A 22,208-nucleotide genomic window follows, 5' to 3' on the forward strand; every position below is an offset into this window, starting at 1 on the left:
CACACGCCCGGCAGCTCAGCCCCACGTGCAGAGCTGGCTGTTATGGACACAGGCTGGGAGACGACCCGTGGCACCAAAGGGGGCACCCACCCCCCAGCGGGCGCTAGGTGCCCGTCCCCAGCAGGGCCGGCTCTAGGTTTTTTGCCCCACCCCCAAGCGCCGAGAGCACAACTGCCCGGAGTGCCGCCCCCTGGAATTGTGCCGCCCCGAGCACGGGCTCGCTGTGCTGGTGCCTAGAGCCGGGCCTGGCCCGAGCACTGACCAGCCGGGACACCGCGACCGAGAGCGAGAGAGCTCTGCACCGGCTCTGCCACCTCGCACGCCTGCCGGCCACAGATCGTCTGAGCAGGCCGCCTCGTTCGAATGGCCGTGCGAGAGGCGGCCCCAGGTGCAGGTCGTGCACAGCCCCGCCCCCCCGGGTACCTGGGGGGGGTGGCGCCGGGCCGGGGCGTTCTGGTGGTAGGTGCCCGGGATGGGCATGTCCTCACAGCTGCCCTGCCGCTGCAAACACTGCATGAGGAAGGCGGCTTCCGGCCTGGGGGGGCAACGGGGGGGGGGGGGAGGCGTTACTCCCCAGCGCTCACATGCCCCCAGCCCAGGCCCCGCCCCTTCCCCATCAAGCCCCACCCCCTGCCCCTCCCACCTTGCCCCAGCCCCAAATCTCCCCTCCCCTGCCCACTTTAACTCCGCCCCTTGCCCCGCATCAATGTTCCTTCCAGCCCCTCCCCTAGCCCCGCCCACAACCATAGCCCCGCCCCTTATCCTGCCTCAATGTTCCTTCCAGCCCCTCCCCTAGCCCCGCCCCTTACAATCCGCCACATGCACCTTCCAGCCCCTCCACAAGCTCCACCCACCACCCTATCTTTATCTCTTGCCCCGCCCCCAGCACCACGTCCAGGTGTTTGCCCCACCCCCCCAGCCCCATCCCTGTGGCCCCTCACCCTCCTCTTTGCTAGCCCTGGCCCCGCCAGTCCTCTACCTGCGGGCGTGGGGGGCAGAGGCGTCGGCGCTTGCCAGGCGGCCCCCAGGCCCCCATCCGGGTGGGCGTTGGAGAGGCGGCGGTGGGGCAGCGGCAGGGACCCCCCATAGCCATTGTTCCAGCGGTGCCGGTAGAGCCGGGCGTCCCCCAGACACGGCTGCCTGAGCCGGAGAAGGAATGAAAGAAATAAAGGAAGGAAGGGGGCAGAGGAAGAGAGGAAGGGGGAACCCCGGCATCTGGGCCGAACCCCAGGGGGTCAAAAATGAAGGAAGGGAAGACAAAGGACGCAGCAGGAGAGAGAGGGACAGAAAACACCTCAGTGAGCCCCGCCCCCCGTCCAGCTGCCCCGTGGGGCAATGTGGGGGGTGCTCCCTAATCACTAGGAGGTGGGCTAAACCCAAGCCCCACTCCAGCTCCAACCCACAAGAGTCAGGGTGGGAACCCAGGCGTCCCGAGCTCAATCCCAACGTGGGAGAGTCCTCCCCATGAGGCGTTATGTGCGGCTGTTCCCCAGCCGCCCCGCCCCAGAGATGGCTGCATCTCAGCGCCCACCTGTCCCGAGAAGCCAGGCTCTCTGAGTCCTCCTCCCGGCTATTGTAGCCTTGCTGCCCCGCAGTCCCCTCGCTGTCCCTCCTCGGCTGGGGGTGGGCTCTTCATGCACCGTCGGGGGGGATACAGCTCCCGTCGGAGCTCCGCCTGGACAGACACACACGGACATCGGGAACCCAGGAGTCCTGGCTCCCAGCCTCCCCTGATCCAACCCACCAGCCCCACTCCCCTCCCAGAGCCGGGAAGAGAACCCAGGAGTCCTGGCTCCCAGGCCCCCCTGCTCTAAACCACCAGCCCCACTCCCCTCCCAGAGCCGGGGAGAGAACCCAGGAGTCCTGGCTCCCAGCCCCCCCTGATCCAACCCACCAGCCCCCACTCCCCTCCCAGAGCCGGGGAGAGAACCCAGGAGTCCTGGCTCCCAGCCCCCCCGATCCAACCCACCAGCCCCCCACTCCCCTCCCAGAGCCGGGAGAGAACCCAGGAGTCCTGGCTCCCAGCCTCCCCTGATCCAACCCACCAGCCCCACTCCCCTCCAGAGCCGGGGAGAGAACCCAGGAGTCCGGGCTCCCAGCCCCCCCGATCCAACCCACCAGCCTCCACTCCCCTCCCAGAGCCGGGGAGAGAACCCAGGAGTCCTGGCTCCCAGCCCCTCCTGCTCTAACCACTAGCCCCCACCTCCCCTCCCAGAGCCGGGGAGAGAACCCAGGAGTCCTGGCTCCCAGCCCCCCTGCTCTAACCACCAGCCCCCACTCCCCTCCCAGAGCCGGGGAGAGAACCCAGGCGTCCTGGCTCCTAGCCCCCCTGCTCTAACCACCAGCCCCCACTCCCCTCCCAGCCCCCCTGATCCAACCCACCAGCCCCCCTCCCCTCCCAGAGCCGGGGAGAGAACCCCGGTATCCGGTACCTGCTCATGTGGCGCCTGCTGGGGATGTGGGGTAGCTCTGGCAGCTCCTCCTGCCCCCCCCTCATTCTCCTCATAGCTGGGGGGGCCGTTGGGGGGTCCTGGCCAGACTGGCGGAAGAGGGGCGCCGGGGGTCCAGCAGCCTGTTGGCCAGGGGCTCCCCACCCCCCTCGGACGGGGCGGAGATGGGCGCCGTGGGGTGGTGGTCGGGGGCGCTGCCGAGCAGTCCCTCTGGGGTCTGTGGTAACACGGGGGGAGGGGTTAATTGGGGGTGGGGGCTTCGCTGCAGGAAAGGGGGGCTTGGGGGACACCCAGGGGGGCTAGGCAGACGGGGGTGGTACCGGGAGCCGTGGCGGGAGGGGAAAGCGAGTGCTGGGGGGGGACGGGGTGCTGGGGAGGGGGGCAGACGGGGGTGGTACCGGGAGCCGTGGCGGGAGGGGAAAGCGGGTGCTGGGTGGGGAACGGGGGGGGTCTCACCTGGCACGTCAGCTGCTCCTCCTCACACAGGGTCTCCCCGGCCGCCTCCTCCCCCTCCTCCAGGTCGCAGGACAGCGCCCGGCGCATCTCGGGGCCCAGGTCCTGCAGGGTCTGCAGCCCGGCCTGGGGGGAGACCTGAACCGTGGGCGGCTGCCGGTGTGCCCCCCCAGCCAGCCCAGTGTCCTCCCCCCGCTGCCCCCAGCCGGCCCCGGGTCCCGCCCCCCTCCGCCTCCAGCCGGCCCCCGTGTCCCCCCCATCACCTCTAGCCTGCCCCGTGTCCCCCCCATCACCTCCAGCTGGCCCTGTGTCCCCAGGACGGGGGTCTCACCTGCAGGGCGGTGGAGTTGCTGGGGGAGGCGTCCGGCCCCAGAAGCCCCTTTTCCTTCCGCTTCCGGAACTTCCGAAATAATCCTGGATCAGGAACGTGGCGTAAAACTTCCCCACCGTGACCTCCTCCTCTGCAGGGCGAGAGAGGGGGCTCAGGACGCCTGGGTTCTCTCCCCGGCTCTGGGAGGGGTGTGGGGTCTGGTGGTTAGAGCAGGGGGGGCTGGGAGCTTGGACTCCTGGGTTCTCTCCCAACTCAGGGAGGGGAGTGGGGGCGGGTGGTTAGAGCAGGGGGGCTGGGAGCCAGGACTCCTGGGTTCTCTCCCCGGCTGTATGTGGTGGTGGTCATGGTGGGTGTTTCTCACCTTCTGGCGGAGGTATCACCTCGTCCAGGAGTTTGGGTTTCGTTCTCTTCCAGATCTTCTTGATGACGGCCCGGAGCTCTTTGTTGGCTTGGTCCAAGTCCCTGGGGGGTGACATGGGAGGCCCGGCACCGTGAGCTACAGGTCAGAGGCCCCATGGCCCCCTGTGGGGCTGGTTTCCTGGGCGGGACTCCCATGATGCACTTTGGCCAGTGGCGGGGACGGTCTCCCCTAGCTAAGAGGGGAGAGCGTGAGGCATCATGGGAGTTGTAGCTGGGTCAGGAGAATGGGGTGGAGGGGTTGGAATGAGGCAAAAAAGAACAATTCCCACAATGGCCCTGGACTACCACTCCCATGATGCCTTGCAGTGACTCTCCTAGAGGCTACACCATGGTGCCTCCTGGGAGATGAAGTCCAGCTGGGAGCCCAACTCATAGATAACAGGGACTGAGAGGCACCAAACTACCACTCCATCATGCCTTGCAGTGACTCTCCACTAGGAGTTCTCAGGTCACATTTTTTGGTGGCCGACTCTTGCCGGTGGCTGCCCTGACATACTAACACGTCCACCGCACCGCACGTTCTTTGTGTAGGGTTCAATGATAACAATAATGTCCAGTTGTCTCTGTCCGTTACTGGCCCCACACGCGATAGAAACCCAAATAAGGCGCTTAAGACTTGCTGGCTAGTAAATCAGTCTGTTTGTTACGATCACTTTTCCCAGCAGACAAGCTGGGGGACAAATGAAGCCCGAGGTGGGGGAGGGCGCGGGGCGATGGGGGCTGGCGGAAGCAGGGGGGGTTAGGGCGATGGGGGGGACTGAGCCTGGGGCTGGATCCGAAGCCCACCCCCCGGGAAGGTGGGGAACCAATGGGAGGAGCCGCTGCTTTGCCCCCGCATCACCACCCAGGAGGCTGTGGCCGCAAGAAAAGCCCCTGGTGGCTGCATGGGGCCACAGTGGCTGCATTTGAGAAAGTGGTGCATCATGGGAGATGTAGTCCATCCGGGAACCCTGACTCAGAGAGACCCTGCAATGTGAGGCACCAGAACGACGCCCATGAAGCCCCTGAACTACAACTCCCATGATGCCCTGCAGGAACTCACCAAGAAAGGCGGCTGTGGTGCATCATGGGAGATGTAGTCCATCCACCCCTCCCAGCCCATGGAGGAGAATACGAGAAGGTAGGCAGCTGAACTACAACTCCCATGATGCTCCCCTGCAGCATTTCGTAGCTCAACGGTTCTCCAAAAAAATTATTTTTCCCAGGGGGTTGGGGGGGGGGAATCCCAGTCCCCCCCATCTCCAGTTAACTCTTTGCCCCCCCAGCATGTCCAGCCCCCATCGACTCCGTTGTGTACAGACCCAGAGGTCTATGGATCACGCCACAGCGCTCGCTCGAGCCCCCCCTCCCCGAGCCAGGCCGGGCCCAGAGACACCAGACCCCCACAGTACCCCTGCCCCACACCCCCTGGGGTTCACCTTCGGTCTTGATCTTTAGCGAGGTGCGGACCAGGGCAAAGAGGGTGGCGTTAAAGGTGACGGTGCCATCTGCGTTGAGGGGCATGTTCATGGCCACCAGCCTCTGCGGAGAGAGGAAGGATAGAACCCAGGTGTCCGAGCTCCCAGCCAGCCCCCACCACTCTAACCACTAGCCCCCACTCCCCCTCCCAGAGCCGAGAGAGAACCCAGGCGTCCTGACCTTACAGGCCACGCGGTGGGGGCAGAGCTTCCCGAAGCCGAGGGGCGGCTGGATCCGGCGTAGCAGAGTCACCACGTCCAAGTGTTTAATGCGGCCCCTGGGGAGAGAAATGGGGTGGGGGGAAGGTGAGGGGAGCTGTGTGCCAGGTGGGGGGCCTGCTGCCCCTGGTGGTGGATGGGGGAGTGGCAAGGGGGGGGGATAGAGCTGGGGCTGTGAGTAGGGAGGGGAGCTGTGGGGGGCCTGGAGGAATTGGGGGGTCCCAGGGGAATTGGGGGTGTGGGGAGCCTGGGGGAATGGTCCCAGGGGAATTGAGGGTGTGGGAGGCCAGGGGGAATTGGAGGGTCCCAGGAAAATTGGGGGTGTGGGGGAACTGGGGGTTGTGGGGGGTCTCAGGGGAATTGGGGGGTCCCAGGGGAATTGGGGGTGTGGGGGTCTCGGGAATTGGGGGTTGGGGGCAGGACCGGGTCTAACTTTTTTGCGGCCCCAGTCAAAAAAGAAGAGCGCCGCTCTGCCGTAACACCCTCCACCCCCCCAGCGCCGCGCCGCTGACCCCCTCCCCTGAGCGCCGGGCCGGGCCGCCCAAACCCCCGCCCGCCCCCCCAGCGCCTTGCCGCACCGGGCTGCCCAAACCCCTGCCCCCCCCGAGCACCACCGAAGCCCCCCCCCCAATGCCGCGCTACGTCAGGCCGCCCAAACCCCCAAGCGCCACGCCGGGTCGGGCTGCCCAAAGCCCCGCCCTCCCGAGCGCCGCCGAAGCCCCCCCCCCCCCAGTGCCGCGCCGCCGAAACACCCCCACGCTGCCCGGCCAAAACAAACGAAAACAAAAAACCCCTCGAGCGCCCCCCGCCACCCCACCCTCGGCCGCCCCTTCTGAGGTGCCGCCCCAAGCACGTGCTTGGTCGGCTGGTGCCTAGAGCTGGCCCTGGTTGGGGGGTGTCACGGGGTCCCCGGGCGATGCTCCGGAGCTGCTCCCTACGAACCCAGGCAGGACTCTGGTGAAATCTCCTCTCTCGGAGCAGACTGTGTCCAGGGCCAGCAGCTCCCACGGCTTCACCTTCCTGGGTCTGACCCCGGAGCCTTTGGCCTCCCCTGCCCCCCGGGTGGGGTCCTGGGGGGGCCCTGCCCCCCAACTCCGCAGCCAGACGCGACTGTCCGCCCAACGGGAACACAGGAACACGGCGTAGGGCAGAGCTCGTTAGCGCAGAAATCAGGGACTTTCAGCCAAGCCCATCCTGGGAATCCTGCACCAGACGCCCTGGGCTCCCCCGTCCAGCCCCCCACGCAGACGGCCAGCCTCCGACACCCCCCCCCGACACCCTCCTTTGACCCTCCTCCCGGGCCAAAGGTGTCACCTGGCCGCACCCCCCTCCTCGGTCTCAGGTTAACAGGTGCAGACACCTGGGCAACCTCACCTGCCCCAGGGCCTCAGCAAAATCACCCCCCCAATTCCCACCCCCGAAGCACTGGGGCAGCACACAGGGAAACTGAGGCACACACAGTATTAGTATAGGACAGTAAGACTCACATGCAACATAACCAGATGAATAAAGGCCACTTCGTCACAGGGTGTCCCAGGGAAATTGGGGTGTGGGGGAATTGGGAGTTTGGGGGCCTGGGGTCGTTAGGGGGCTGGGGGTCTGTCACTTTATTGATTTGAACTGGGACCGTATAGAACATGGTTGCAACCAAGGTCCTGTAGTGGGACCAAAACTTGTATAAAGGGGGTCAAAGGGGGTGTCTAGGACAAGGTTCTGGTTTACTGGTTATGATTATGCTGTCTATATGTGTGTATCAGTTTTGTAGTTGAAGTTATGAATATTGGCTCTATACTGTCTGTATGGCAAACATATGCTATGCTTCTGGGTGACATCCCAGACAAGTTGGTGGTAGCTCTGCCTAGCCTGCTTGATGGCCCATTAAGGACCATCAGCTATACAATGGACCCATTGAGAGAAGGCAGATACGCCTTGTACCTCAGCAAAGTATGCAGGGACTGGCCCATGTGACTCCAGACTCCATGTTGCTGTAATTTTCCACAGTAAGAACAAAGAGGTTCTTACACCTGGAAAAGACTATATAAGGCGGATGCCTCATCTCCATCTTGTCTTCAATCCTGCTTCTTACCTCTGGAGGGACTTTGCTACAAACTGAAGCTCTGAACAAAGGACTGAGGACCCATCCCAGCGGGGGATGTATTCCAGAGACTTGATTTGAACCTGCAGTTTATTCCATCGCTGCTGCAAGCCTGAACCAAGAACTCCCCCATTACTGTATGTCATTGATTCCATTTAACCAATTCTAACTCTCATCTCGATCTTTTTCCTTTTACGAATAAACCTTTAGATTTTAGATTCTGAAGGATTGGCCACAGCGTGATTTGTGGGTAAGATCGGATTTGTATATTGACCTGGGTCTGGGGCTTGGTTCTCTGGGATCGGGAGAACCTTTTTCTTTTACTGGGGTACTGGTTTTTGTGATGAAGTGGGGGTAGGGTTACCATAGTTAACAAATAAAAAAAGAGGACCCCCCTGCCCCGCCCATTTCCCGCCCCCAGCCCCGCCCCAACTCCGCCCCCTTCCCCCTCCCACTCCCAGCCACGCGAAAAGGGCTGCCCGAGCGCTACCGGCTTCACGGTTTGCCGGGCAGCCCCCAGACCCTGCGTCCCCGGCCGGCGCTTCCCCAGCGCAGCTGGAGCCCGGGAGGGGAAGCGCCCAGCCGGGAGCGCAGGGTCTGGAGGCTGCCCGGCAAACCGTGAAGCCGGTAGCGCTCGGGCTTTGGGCAGCCCCCTTGCCTCCGGACCCTGCGCCCCCAGCCGGGCACTTTCCCTCCCGGGCTCCGGCGGCGCAGGGTCTGGAGGCACGGGGGCTGCCCAAAGCCCGTAGCGCTCGGCTCTTAAACAAAGCCTAAGAGTCAGGGGAGGAGCAGAGCCGGCATTTTCCCGGACATGTTTGGCTTTTTGGCAATTCCCCCGGACGGGGGTTTGATTGCCGAAAAGCCGGACATGTCCGGGAAAAACCAGACGTGTGGTAACCCTAAGTGGGGGTGTTCTTGTTTTCTGTGGAGTTTCAATGGTTTGCATGCGGAGGGGGTGGGACTCAGTTTCCCTGGGTGTTACTGGTGTAACGAGGTGAGGGGAGAGGGAGTGTGTTTTGCAGAGGACCGGAGAGAGGACGTGGGGACCCAGCCGATGGCCGGGAGGACGGATACCCCAGCGACCGGTGACCTGGTGACCCAGAGGCCCAGCTGAGGAGACGCAGCCGGTTCTGGCCAGTGGGGGGACAATGGGCTGCGGGGAGAGGACCCCGGTGACCGGACCAGCCGGTCCCAGCCCAAGGGGCCAGAGGACAGAAGAGGGGAGAGGGGCCCAGGCGACCCTGTTTCCCTGGCTTGGGGCCGGGGGTATCAGATGCCCAGCTGGGGAGCAGGGGGGCTCGGGGCTGGAGAGGGGGAGCAGGCAGAGCCCCCCTGGATGCAGGGGAGACTGGGATGTGCTGGGCTGAGGGGGGCCAGGCCTGAGGCCGGAGAGTTTCCTGTGCTGTGTTCAACTCTCAATAAACCCTCCTGTGTGACGCTGGCTGACAGTCGTTCCAGGCAAGAGAACGGGGGGGGGGGAGGGGGGGCATCAACCCCTTCGGGGGTGGAGGCCCCGGGGGGCCCCAGAGCGAGGGGACTCCCTGAGGGGGCCCACGGCAGAGACAGACGTGCTAAGGCTCAGAGGGGTGCGCCTCCAGGAGGTGGAGGGGCCTGACCCCTGGGAGAGAGGGGACCCCGAGAAGGGCTGTCTCACTGAAAGGGGCACCCCCCACGGACCGCACGGGGCCAAGAGTGGGCACGATCTGTGAGTCCGTGACAGTTTTCATAACCATTCGTCCCCACAACAAGTGGCACTGGTGGGAGTACTGGGAAACTGGAGTGTGTAAGGGGATTGCTTGTGAGACTTGCGGTTAGCCAGTGGGGTGAGACCGAAGTCCTCCTAGTCTGGCTGGTTTGGTTTGCCTTAGAGGTGGAAAGACCCCAGCCTTGGGCTGTAACTGCCCTGTTTTAAGCGATTTGTCCTGAATTGGCACTCTCAGTTGGGTCCCACCAGAACCAGCATCATTACGGGCCCAGGGGAATTGGGGGTTGTGGGGCTCCTGGGGGACTGAGGGGCTTGGGGGCCCAGGGGAGTCAGGGGATTGGGGGGGGGTGTCGAAGCCGGGGATTTTTGTAGTGTTGTACATGACTAGCGTGTGCGCCTCAGTTTCCCTGTGTGCTGCGTGTGTAACAAGGTGGTGGGAGACGGTTTGTTGGTGCAGAGGACCAGGTGTGACCTCGCCTAGCAGCCGGGACCCCCGGACAACGGCCTGGAGATGGGGAACCCCAACTACTCCTGACCTGGAGACTACGAGGCCACCCCAGCTCGGCCGTCAGCCGGTTCCAGCCAGAGGGAACAAAGGAGGGAGGAGAGAGGGGCCCGGCGAACTGTTTACCTGGGACAGAGGACAAAGGCCAGGAGAGGAGCTGCTGGGGCGGGGGGGGGGGGGGGGGGGGGCTCAGGACTGGGGGGAGGAGGCAGGCAGAGCCCCCCTGGATGCAGGGGAGACTGGGATGTGCTGGGCTGAGGGGGGCCAGGCCTGAGGCCGGAGAGTTTCCTGACACTGGATAAACCCTGCTGTGTGACGCTGGCTCCGGTCTAGAGATCGGAGGGGTCATTCCCCCTGGGAGCAGGGAGACGGGGGGGGCGTTACCCCCTCTGGGAGCGGGGGGGACCAAGGGGGCGTTACCCCCTCTGGGAGTGGGGGGATGGGGAGGGAGGTGTTACTCCCTCTGGGACGGGGGGGTCCAGAGCAAGGGGACAGGGACATGTGGCTCCAGGAGGTGGAGGGGTTGGCCCCCGGGAGAGAGGGGACCCCTGAGAAGGGCTGTCACAGTGAAGGGGGCTCCCCCCAGGGACCATACGGGGCACGAGCAGTGAGTCTGTGACAGGGGTCCCAGGGAACTTGGGGGTGTGGGGGACCTGGGGGAATTGGGAGGTTGGGGGGGGTCTGGAGATGTCATTGTGGGGTTGGGGTGTCCCAGGGGAATTTGGGGGGCTTGGGGAATCGGGGGGCTGAGGGAGGTTGGGGGCCCGGGGGAATTGGGGGGTTGGGGGTCTGGGGGAACCATTGAGGGGCTGGGGGGTCCAGGGCAGGGCCCTTACTTGGCGGTGGGGTCGTACTCCGACCAGATGCGTTTGAACTCGTCCAGGTGGTGGGGGCCCAGGATGGACCAGTCCCGGGTCAGGTAGTCGAAATTGTCCATGATCACAGCCACAAAGAGGTTAATGATCTGGGGGTGGGGTGTCAGAGGTCAAGCAGCGAAAAGAGGGGGGGCAGGGTCCCCATGGGGGGACATCTCGTGCCCATACAGCATAGGGGGCACTGGGGGATTATGGCAGATTGGGGGGTTGAGGGGGCAAATGACTCCCAGGAAAGGGGCGTAGCCCTGGGGGGGCTGGTGCCCATGGAACATGGGGAGCCCTGGGCCCTCTGGCAGATGACGGGGGGATCCCATGGTGGAGGAGCCGGGTGCCCACGGGGGGCCGGGATCTGGTGGATGAGGGGGTCCCACGAGGGGCAGGGTGGGGGGTGCCCATGGGGGACACAGGGGGCTCCGGCGGACTGGAGGTCCCAGGGGGGCAGGTGGGGGGCGCCGGGTGGCAGGGGGCTCTGGCGGATGGGGGTCCCGGGGGGGCAGGGCGGGGGGTGCCCATGGGGGACACAGCGAGCTCTGGAGGACGGGGGGTCGCCGGGGGTAGGTGGGGGCACCGGGGGGCAGGGCGGGGGGTGCCCATGGGGAACACAGGGGGTCCCCGGGGGGCAGGTGGGGGGTGCCCATGGGGGACACAGCGAGCTCTGGCGGACGGGGGGTCCCTGGGGGTAGGTGGGGGGTGCCGGGGGGCAGGGGTCTCCGGCGGACAAGGGGCAGGGCGGGGGGTGCCCATGGGGGACACAGGGGGCTCCGGCGGATGGGGGGTCCCCGGGGGGCAGGTGGGGGGTGCCCGGGGGCAGGGGGCTCCGGCGGACGGGGGGTTCCCAGGGGGCAGGTGGGGGGCGCCGGGGGGCAGGGGGCTCCGGCGGACGGGGGGTTCCCCGGGGGCAGGTGGGGGGCGCCGGGGGGCTCACCAGGAAGGCACAGAGCATGAAGAAGCTAATGAAGTAGACGATGGCGAAGTGGCTCCCGCAGGTGAATTCCTCGCCAGGCCCCACGTCCGACTCGGGGTCGCAGCGTTTCCCGGGCAGGCTGGCCAGCATGATCTCCTGCCAGGCCTCCCCCGTGGCGCACCTGGGGGGCCGGGGGGGTCAGCCGGGCCCCCGTCCAGCCCCGTGGCGCCCCACGGTACCCCCTGCCCCCTCCAGCACCCGGCCCAGCCCCACAGCACCTGGCCCCACCCAGTCCCATGGTGCCTCATGGTACCCCCTGCTTTCTCCAGCACCCGGCCCAGCCCCACGGCGCTCCCAACACCCGGCCCAGCCCAGCCCCACAGCAGCCCCCGGCCCCACCCAGCTCCACGCCGCCCCCCAGGCCTACCCCAGGGTGGAGAGTTGGGGGGACAGTGGAGCCCTGGGGTGGAGTTGGGACATTGGGGGCCTCAGGGGGGAAGTTGGAGAGACGGCAGATTCCTGGGGGCAGTTGGGGCATCAGGGCTCCCTGGGGGGGGGGAGTTGGGGAGATGGCAGAGCCCCAAGGGGAGTGGGGGCGTTGGGGGGAGTTGGGGAGGTGGCAGAGCCCCAGGGGGGAGTGGGGGCATCGGGGGGAGTTAGGGAGGTGGCAGAGCCCCAGGGGGGAGTTGAGGTGTCGGGGGCCCCAGGGGGAGGTGGCAGAGCCCCAGGGAGGAGTTGGGGGCCCCAGGGGGGTGTTGGGGCATCGTGGGCCCCAGGGGGAGGTGGCAGGGCCCCAGGGGGGAGTTGGGGGCCCCAGGGGGGAGTTGGGGCAGCGGGGGCCCCCAGGGGGAGGTGGCAGGGCCCCAGGGGGGTGTTGGGGCGGCGGGGGCCCCAGGGGGAGGTGGCAGGGCCCCAGGGGGGAGTTGGGGGCCCCAGGGGGGTGTTGGGGCATCGGGGCCTCAGGGGGAGGGGCAGAGCCCCAGCGGGAGTTGGGGGCCCCAGGGGGGTGTTGGGGCGGCGGGGGCCCCAGGGGGAGGTGGCAGGGCCCCAGGGGGGAGTTGGGGGCCCCAGGGGGGTGTTGGGGCATCGGGTGTGGCGGGGGCCCCAGGGGGAGGTGGCAGAGCCCCAGGGGGGTGTTGGGGTGGCGGCGGCCCCAGGGGGAGGTGGCAGGGCCCCAGGGGGGTGTTGGGGGCCCCAGGGGGGTGTTGGGGTGGCGGGGGCCCCAGGGGGAGGTGGCAGGGCCCCAGGGGGGTGTTGGGGCGGCGGGGGCCCCAGGGGGAGGTGGCAGGGCCCCAGGGGGGAGTTGGGGGCCCCAGGGGGGTGTTGGGGCATCGGGTGCGGCGGGGGCCCCAGGGGGAGGTGGCAGAGCCCCAGGGGGGAGTTGGGGGCCCCGGGGGGATTTGGGGCGTCAGGGGCCCCAGGGGGGAGTTGGGGGCCCCAGGGGAGAGTTGGGGCGTCAGGTACCTGAAGAGCAGCAGCACGGCCTGGGGGAACGTCTGGAAGTTGTTGTTGCGGTTGATCTGCGTCCCGTCCTGCAGCGCCACTTTGCCAAAGGTCTGAAACAGCCCGGGACGTCACCGGGGGCGGGGGCACCCCAAAAGGGGCAATGCCCCCCCAGCACCCCGCCACCCCCACCGTTCCTGCTCCCCGCTGCCACGCAGGTTAGCTCTCCTGAGCTCCTCACCCCTGCGTGCCAGGCAGAGACCCGTGGATGACGCACGACTGGAGCCCTAAGCACAGGGTGCACGTGGAGGCACACTCGTGTGCATGTGTTGCACACTCAGGGCCTGCACAAGCACCCATGGGTCTGATCGTGATAGATACTAGTGTAGCCCAGGACTGGGTGTGCGAGGCACACTCCACCTTGCACAGGCAGACACAGCACAATGTGCATGTGCCAGAGATACCCTCGGGTGCATGTCGCACAATCAGAGCCATGCACAAGTGTGTCACGCATGCTCACGAATGGGCTGCAGACTCAGAGGTGTGTGCAAGTCTTCAGTGTATGCTCCAGCGTTTCTCGCTCGGCCCTAGCCTGGCACAAATGTGCCACACGTGCTTTGGTGCATGATCAGGGCCATGCACAAGGGTGCACGTTGCACACGCAGGGCAGTGTGTTGCCCAGCTGCAGGCTTGCACAAGTGCACGACTTGCACTCAGGCGTCTCTCAGAGGCACCCCCTTGCAGTTCACACTTGGGGCGTTGCACAGGCACAGCCGTGCGAGGCTCCTCCCCCGCTCACCTGCATGCCGATGACGGCGTAGATGAAGAAGATCATGGCGATCAGCAGGGCAACATAGGGCAGGGCCTGTGGAGAGACACGGGGGGGGGGTGTGTCAGAATATGGGGGGGGTCACGGCCCCCCCATCCAGCCCCTGCTGAATCCACCACGGCTGCTCCCAGCATGCATTGCTCCATCTGGGCGGCCCCCAGCGGTGCCATGCGATGAATGCTGGGAAGGGTTGTCTCTGGGGGAATCCAGCAGGCAAGGAGCGTGAAGGCCCCTCCCACAGGTGTACCCCCATAACCCCCCGGCTGTACACCCAATACCCCCATGGGTTTATCCCCATAACCCCTGGGTGTACCCCCATAACATCCTGGTGTACCCCTCATTCCCCCTGGGTGTATCCCCTGCTCCCCCATGGGTGTGCCCCCATAACCCTAACCCCATCCCCCCCGGGTGTACCCCCACAACCTCCCAGGTGTACACCCCTCATCCCTGTGACGGAGTGGGAACGGTCTGAATGTTTCCTCTCAACACCATGTGCGTGCCTCAGTTTCCCCTCCGTGTTACTCAAGTCCCTAGGTGGGGGGATGAGCGTGTGTGATTGGTGCAGCGACCCCTAGAGGGCAGGCGTGACCCGAGTGGCCGCCTGGGCCCCAACAGTGGCCGACACCCCATCTCCTGGCAACGGAGGGCTGGGGGCCCAGCCGGAGGTGCTGGTGCAGCCCAGGCGACCTGCTGCCCGGGAAAGGAGGGGAACCAGCGGGTCTGGGGCCGGGCAGCCTCCGGTCTGGGACTCGGGGGGGGGCGGGGTTCAGAGGCCCCAGGCCTGGGGTCCCCCCCAGATGGACTTTGCTAGGTGTCCCACGCGGGCTGTGGAGTGGGGGGCCAGGGCCCCGCCGGCTGCGGGAGGCGCGGTGAGAACGGGGGGCTGGACTCCGGGACACCCCCTCGGCCCTGCCCGGGGGTCCCCCCGCCCCCCGTGGGCGCCGTCCCACCTGGAAGGACTTGATGAAGGTCCAGAGCAGAGTGCGGATCCCTTCGCCTTTGCTGAGCAACTTCACGAGGCGCATGACGCGGAAGAGGCGGAAGAAGGTGATGGAGATGCGGGAGCTGTCCTCCGAGCTCTGTGGGGCAGGGCGGGGCGGGTCACAGCAGACCCCTCACTGACCCCCCGCTGACCCGCATGCCAACCCCCTGCTGACCCCCTCGCCAACCCCCCCGCCCGCCGCCTCACTGACCTCCACGCCAGCTTCGACACCCCCCCGACCCCCACGCCAGCCCCTTGTTGACCCCCACGCCAGGCCCCACAGCTACCCCACAACTCCCTCTGACATCCCCTCTGCACCCCCCCATCTCGTCCAGCTCCAGAGCCTTGTCTGGCTCTGGCCCCCCAGTCCCGTGGGGGGGATCTGGGGCATTACCTCTCCGACATGGCCGCCATTCTAGTGGGGACATAGAGTTATGATGATGACGATGAGGAGGAGGAGGATGAAGCCATGAGACGCGGCGTCCGCCCCGGGAGAGATGAGAGACAGACAGCGACGTGGGGGGATGGATGGATGGATGGACAGATGGGGGTTGGGGGGGGATGGACAGAGGATGGGGGTGTGGGGGGGACACCGAGGGGCGGGTATTTCTCCATCATGTTCCACCCCTGCGGATTCCCAAACATTTTACACCAGGACCCCTGGCCTGGCGCTGCGACACGCAGCCCCCTGGTATGGGGCGCGGAGGCCGATCACACGGGAACCCCTCCGGGGCGGGGGGCGGGGATCGTTCACATGGGGACCCCTCTGCGGTGGGGGGCGGTTCACACAGGGACCCCTCCGGGGCGGGGGCCGATCACATGGGGACCCCTCCGGGGTGGGGGGCCGATCACGCAGGAACCCTTCTGGGACGGGGCGCGGGGAACGTTCACGCGGGGACCGCTCCGGGGCGAGGGGCGGTTCACACGGGGACCCCTCCGGGGCGGGGGCCAATCTCACGGGGACCCCTCCAGGGCGGGGGACGTTCACGTGGGGACCCCTCTGGGCCCAGGTGGGGGCTGATTCTCCAGTGCTGGGGTGTGGCCTGGATGGCGGGGTACACGCCCTGGATTTGGGGGAAAGGGGGAGCGCTTACATTGACCTCGGTGACGGCGATGTCCACCACGCTGCCCACCACGATCAGCGCGTCGAAGGTGTTCCAGGCATCGCAGAAATAGTGCTGGGAACGGGGCGGGGGGGTCAGCCATGGGGGAATGTCCCCGTCCCTGCGCCCCACCACCCGTCTTGCCAGGCCACGCCCCCTCACACAATGCCCCGCCCCTGTTGTGCCTGGCCCCACCCCCGCCATGCTAGGCCCCGCCCCCATCATGGCAGGACCTGCCCCCTCACACAAAGGCCCACCCCATTGTGTCCAGCCCCGCCCTACATTGCGCCAGGTGCCCCCCCCAGCAGGCCCCGCCCCCAGCTCCCGGCCCCGCCTACCCGGGGTTTGAAGGCGATGATTTTCAGCACCATCTCCACGGTGAAGAGGCCGGTGAAGACCATGTTGAGCAGGTCCATGACGTAGTTGAAGGGCTGCGACTGCTCGTAGTGCTGGGGGGGGGGGCGCAGGGTGAGGGGGGCCCGGCGCCGCCCCCTGCCCTGACAGAGAGATAAGCCCCGCCCCCAGACAGCCAGGCCACGCCCCCTCCCCAGATGAAAGCACAGGCCCCTCCCCCAGCCAGGCCCCACCCCCCAGCCAGGCCCCACCCCCCCCAGCCAGGCCCCTCCCCAGATGAAAGCACAGGCCCACCCCGCAGCCAGGCCCCGCCCCGCCCGCGGGCAGCACCTGCACGGCCAGGGCGATGGTGTTGAGGAGGATAAGCAGGAACATGCCGTACTCGAAGGCCGAGCAGTTCACGGCCGCCCACACCCGGTGCTGGTGCCGGTTCTTGGGGATGTAGCGCCGCAGCGGCTGGGCCTTCAGCGCGTACTCCACACACTGCCGCTGGGGGGCAGGGGGTTAGGGGGGGCGGGACCCCGCTGAGCCGTGCCCCACGCCCGCCCCCGCTGAGCCGAGCCCCCCGCCCGCCCCCTGCTGAGCCGTGCCCCCCGCCCGCCCCCCGCTGAGCCGAGCCCCCCGCCCGCCCCCTGCTGAGCCGTGCCCCACACTCACCCCGCTGAGCCGTGCCCCCCGCCTGCCCCCCGCTGAGCCGAGCCCCACGCCTGCCTCCACCGGCCCCCCACTGAGCAGTGCCCCCCGCCCGCCCCCCTCTGAGCAGTGCCCCACGCCCGCCTCCGCCGGCCCCCCTCTGAGCAGTGCCCCACACCCGCCCCCGCCCGCCTCCGCCTGGCCCCCCCATCCACGCCCCACTGAGCCACCCCCTCACTGAACCCCACCTCCATGCCTGGTCCCCCCACTGAGCAGCCCCTCCCCACGCACTGCATCTTGGGGGATGGGGTTGGGGCAATGGGGTACCCCACACCCTGCCCCTGAAACAGGCCCCTCTCCCCCACACTTGCCACACTGGGGACGGGGGACAGGTGGTGCCCGGTGCTTGGCCAGCTCACAGTTGCGGTACTCCTGCTCGCCCTGGGCGCGGAAGGTGACGGGGGACTGACGAGGCCGTGGGGCAGGCGGGGGGCAGGCTATGGGGCAGGCCGTGGGGCAGTACCTGGTTCTTGTCCAGCTCACAGTTGCGGTACTCCTGCTCGCCCTGGGCGCCGGAAGGTGACGGGGGGCTGAGGAGGCCGTGGGGCAGGCGGGGGGCAGGCTATGGGGCAGGCCGTGGGGCAGTACCTGGTTCTTGTCCAGCTCACAGTTGCGGTACTCCTGCTCGCCCTGGGCGCGAAAGGTGATGATGACGAAGCCCACGAAGATGTTCATCATGAAGAAGGCGATGATGATGATGTAGACGATGAAGAAGACGGAGATCTCCACCCGGTAGTTGTAGATGGGGCCGAGGTTCTCCCCATTGGCGTCGATCGCCTTGTACAGCAGGCTGGGGGGTGGGGGGGGTGAGATGGGGACCCCCAGGGATCCCCCCAGCTCCTCCCATTCCCCGTGCCCCACATCTCCCCACCCTCCAGCTCCCCTGGGACCTGCCAACTCCCTCTCATTTTCCCCAGCCCCCCATCTCCCCCCAGCCCCCCGGTCTCCCATCTCCCCCAAGCCTCCCATCTCCCCAGCCCCCCATCTCCCCCTGCTCCCCAGACTCCCAGGTCCCCCTGATCCCCATCTCCCCGGGCGCACCTGGGCCAGCCCTCGAAGGTGGAGACGGTGAACAGGGCCATCATGCCGGACAGGACGTTGTCGAAGTTGAAGTCGCTGTTGTGCCAGACCCGCTCACGCACCATGGGGTGCCCCACGTCCCCGTCCTTGTACACGATGAACGTGCCCCTGGGGGGCGGGCGGGTGTCAGGCGGGGGGGGGGGGGGGGGGGGGATGATGGACCCTGATGCGCCAACCCCCGGCCTGGTCACCCCGACAACCAGAGCCCCCACCCCCCCCGGCCTGGTCACCCCGACAACCAGAGCCCCCTCCCCGGCCTGGTCACCCTAACAACCAGAGCCCCCACCCCGCCCGGCCTGAGCCCCCCCCCCCCGGTCACCCTAACAACCAGAGCTCCCACCCCCCGGCCTCGTCACCCCGAGAACCAGAGCCCCCCCCCGGCCTGGTCACCCCGACAACCAGAGCCCCTCCCCGGCCTGGTCACCCTAACAACCAGAGCCCCCACCCCGCCCGGCCTGAGCCCCCCCCCCCGGTCACCCTAACAACCAGAGCTCCCACCCCCCGGCCTGGTCACCCCGACAACCAGAGCCCCCCTCCGGCCTGGTCACCCTAACAACCAGAGCCCCCCCCCCCCCGGCCTGGTCACCCCGACAACCAGAGCCCCTCCCCGGACTGGTCACCCTAACAACCAGAGCCCCCACCCCGCCCGGCCTGAGCTCCCCCTGGCCTGGTCACCCCGACAACAGCCCAACTCCCGGCCCCAAACTCTGACCCCCGGCCCCGCAACCAGCCCCCGATCCCAGCCCCTGCCCACGACCCCTGACAGGTTCTTTGACTCCTGGGGGGCGGATGGACCAGGGAAGGTCTGGCTGGGACTGGCTGCATGGGGCTGGGGGGCTCTCCTTGAGGGGCCACACCTGAGCAGGTAACAAGAGAGCCCAGGGGGGCTGGGGCCAGGTGACCCCTTCTGCCCGGGTGTGACGGAGTGGGGCGGGACACTGGACGAAGGCTGGAGGAGGAATCGGGGGGCTGGAGGAGACGGCTGGGGGGGGACGGAGGAGGGTCCGGGGGGTGGGGGTCAGATTGGAGCTGGTTGGGGAGACGGGGTCTGGGCTCCCCACCCCCAGGATGGACCCGGCTGAGGGGTCCTGGTCTCTGTCCCTACGAGCTCTGGCTCCCCCGTGTCCCCGGCGGGCTGAGAGTCACGTCTGACTGTGGAGTGGAGGGGTCCCCCCAGGCCCCTGCCCGGGCGACTCGCTGTGGGGGCGCCCGGGGGGGCAGGGGAGGCCGAAGGCTCCGGGGTCAGACCCAGGAAGGTGAAGCCGGGGGAGCTGCTGGCCCTGAGGCCAGTGGGAGCAGTTCCAGCATCGCCCGGGGACCCCGACACTGCTGGGGGGGGACAGACGGGTGGGACTGGGGGGTGAGGGAGCCGGGGGGGGCTGAAGGAGCCGTCAGGGGGGCCGGGCAGGGCTGGGGGGTGAGGGAGCTGTGGGGGGGTGAGGGAGCCGGGGGGGGGGGGCTGGGCAGGGCTGGGGGGTGATGGAGCTGTGGGGGGTGAGGGAGCTGTGGGGGGGTGAGGGAGCCGGGGGGGGGGGGGGGGGGCTGGGCAGGGCTGGTGGGTGAGGGAGCTGTGGGGGGGACGTACTTGCATTCCTCTGGTGTGTGCTTGGCCTCGTCCGTGCAGCTGTAAAACTTGCCCTGGGGAGAGCCGTGGGGCTGGCTTCAGACCCCCCCCCACCTGCCCCACACCCCCAGCCTCACATAAACCTCCCGCCCTCCACCCCGCCAGCCCCACACCCACATAACCCCCCTCTGCTCCCCCACCTCCTCCTGCCCACGCTCCCATCTGCCCACCCCCCGGCACCTTCTTTCCCCACCTCCTCCTGCGCTCCACCCCCACCTGCCCCACACCCACATAACCCCCACTCTGCTCCCTCACCTCCTCCCGCCCCCACCTGCCCCACACCCCCAGCCCCACATAACGCCCCTGCCCCTTCTTCCGCCACCTCTTCGCGGGGGGCTCGGCTGGGCTGGGAGCCAGCGGGGGGCAGGGCGCTGGGGGCCAGCGGGGGGCTGGGGGCCCCACAGGGGGTGGCCTGGGCTGGGAGCCCCACAGGGGGTGGGCCCGTGGGGGGGAGCAGGTTGCTGGGGCACTAGGTTGGGGGCCCCACAGTGGGGTGGGGCGCTGGAGGCCCACGGGGGGGCGGGGCTGCGGGCGGCTTGTGAGGAAGTGGGGGGTTTTCTTGTTTTCTGTGGGGTTTCAATGGTTTGCACGCCGAGGGGGTGGGACTCAGTGTCCCTGGTTTAACGAGGGGAGGGGAGAGGGAGTTCATTGGGACAGAACCGGAGAAGGAACTTGGGACCCCGGCCGATGGCCTGGAGAACGGAGACCCCAGCGACTGGTGACCCGGAGTCACAGCCGGCTCTGGCCAGTGGGGGGACAATGGGCTGCGGGGAGAGGACCCCGGTGACCGGACCAGCCGGTTCCAGCCCGAGGGGCCAGAGGACAGAAGAGGGGAGAGGGGCCCAGGCGACCCTGTTTCCCTGGCTTGGGGCCGGGGGTATCAGATGCCCAGCTGGGGAGCAGGGGGCTCTGGGCTGGAGAGGGGGGAGCAGGCAGAGCCCCCCTGGATGCAGGGAGACTGGGATGTGCTGGGCTGAGGGGGGCCAGGCCTGAGAGTTTCCTGTGCTGGGGTCAGACGCTCGATAACCCTCCTGTGCGACGCTGGCTGAGAGTCCCTCCGGACAAGAGAAGGGGGGGGGGCATTATTCCCTCTGGGAGCGGGGAGATGGGGGGCCCCAGAGCGAGGAGATTCCCTGGGGGGCCCACGGCAGAGACAGACGTGCTAAGGCTCAGAGAGGTGCGGCTCCAGGAGGTGGAGGGGCCTGACCCCCGGGACAGAGGGGACCCCGAGAAGGGCTGTCGCTCTGACGGGGGTTCGCCCCAGGGACCGTACGGGGCCAGGAGTGGGGCCGACCTGGGAGTCCGTGAGAGGGCTCACCTTGAACAGCTGCACCCCGATGCAGGCGAACATGAACTGCAGCAGGGTGGTGACGATCATGATGTTGCCGATGGTGCGAATGGCCACGAAGACGCACTGGACCACGTGCTGGGGGGGGCAGGGGGGTGAGACCCCCAGACACACAGCGACCCCCCCCAGCCCCCTCGGACACACCGGCCCTTTGGCGCCCCCATCACGGCGCCCCCGGGCCTGCAGCCCCTCCCCCCGAGCACTGCCCCCCCAGCACTGCCCCCATCCCAGCCCTCTGCACACTGCCCCCCCAGCACCCCCTTCCCCTGCACCCCCTCCCAGCCCCTTGCACACAGCCCCTCCCCCGAGCGCAGCACCGCTCACCTTCAGCCCCTCCCAGCCCTCTGCACACTGCCCCCCCAAGCGCTGCCTCCCCAGTGCTGCCCCCCAGCACCCCCTCACCTTCAGCCCCTTGGCCCGGTTGATGGCTCGGAGAGGCCGCAGCACGCGCAGCACCCGCAAAATCTTCACCACAGAGATGGCGCTGGAGCTGGGGAAGGAGTGGGGATCAGAGACATTGGGGAGAGTTCCCCAACTCCCCTGCCCGGTACTCCCTGCCCCCTTTCATTACTACCCCCAGCATATCCCACTGCCTCCACCAATCCTTCCAATGCCCGGCGTATCCCACCGCCTCCACCAATGCTTCCCGCACCCGGTGTGATGAACTGGGACTGTTCTTATTGTGGTCTGTGAATGCTGACAGGTGAGTGTGGCTAGAATAGTCTGCGTTGGGGGATGGGAGACTGGCCGACGGAGAATACCTGAGCGTGTAACATGAGAACCCAGGAAGGGGTTGGAGGCCAGGTGACACCTTGGCCCGGGAAACTGAACAAAGGCTGTGGGAGGGGTCGCTGAAGGCAGAGTCTTGGAAGCTGGGTGGTGAGATGGTGGGGAGGCAGAGATTGCTCTGACCTCCCAAGGGGGCTGTGGTGTCCCTGGGACCCCAAGATGGACCTAACCAGGGGGGATCCTGTTGTCTGTGCCTGCAAGACCTGTCTTGGACTGTGTTCCTGTCGTCTAAATAAACCTTCTGCTTTACTGGCTGGCTGAGAGTCATGGTGAATCGCAGGAAGCCGGGGGTGCAGGGCCTTGTGTCCCCCCACACTCCGTGACACCCGGCGTATCCCACAGCCTCCACCAATCCTTCCCACCCCCCAGCGTATCCCACCGTCTCCACCAATCCTTCCCACCCCCAGCATATCCCATGGCCTCCACCACTCCTTCCCGCCCCCCGCGTATCCCAGCGCCTCCACCACTCCTTCCCACGCCTGGCGTATCCCAGCGCCTCCACCACTCCTTCCCACGCCCAGCGTATCCCAGCGCCTTCACCAATCCTTC

The 22,208-nt window shown here is 67.4% G+C and overlaps 1 protein-coding gene across 1 annotated transcript in view; it reads right to left on the minus strand.

The window, feature by feature from the left end:
• CACNA1F (calcium voltage-gated channel subunit alpha1 F) overlaps window positions 1–22,208 on the minus strand; it is a 72,322-nt gene that overhangs the window by 12,998 nt on the left and 37,116 nt on the right. The window contains exons 20-36 of the mRNA XM_065571244.1: window positions 21,273–21,360; window positions 20,841–20,948; window positions 19,484–19,536; window positions 17,860–18,006; window positions 17,407–17,608; window positions 16,456–16,614; window positions 16,110–16,220; window positions 15,763–15,846; window positions 15,063–15,083; window positions 14,637–14,765; window positions 13,657–13,722; window positions 12,879–12,970; window positions 11,436–11,595; window positions 10,472–10,599; window positions 5,293–5,389; window positions 5,057–5,175; window positions 3,596–3,696 (exon numbers count right to left, since the gene is read on the minus strand). Coding sequence (XP_065427316.1) covers window positions 3,596–3,696; window positions 5,057–5,175; window positions 5,293–5,389; window positions 10,472–10,599; window positions 11,436–11,595; window positions 12,879–12,970; window positions 13,657–13,722; window positions 14,637–14,765; window positions 15,063–15,083; window positions 15,763–15,846; window positions 16,110–16,220; window positions 16,456–16,614; window positions 17,407–17,608; window positions 17,860–18,006; window positions 19,484–19,536; window positions 20,841–20,948; window positions 21,273–21,360 — 1,865 coding nt within the window. The remainder of the gene's footprint in view (window positions 1–3,595; window positions 3,697–5,056; window positions 5,176–5,292; window positions 5,390–10,471; window positions 10,600–11,435; window positions 11,596–12,878; window positions 12,971–13,656; window positions 13,723–14,636; window positions 14,766–15,062; window positions 15,084–15,762; window positions 15,847–16,109; window positions 16,221–16,455; window positions 16,615–17,406; window positions 17,609–17,859; window positions 18,007–19,483; window positions 19,537–20,840; window positions 20,949–21,272; window positions 21,361–22,208) is intronic.

Source organism: Chrysemys picta, chromosome 17 (genome assembly GCF_011386835.1).
Source record: "Chrysemys picta bellii isolate R12L10 chromosome 17, ASM1138683v2, whole genome shotgun sequence".
NCBI lineage: Eukaryota > Metazoa > Chordata > Testudines > Emydidae > Chrysemys > Chrysemys picta.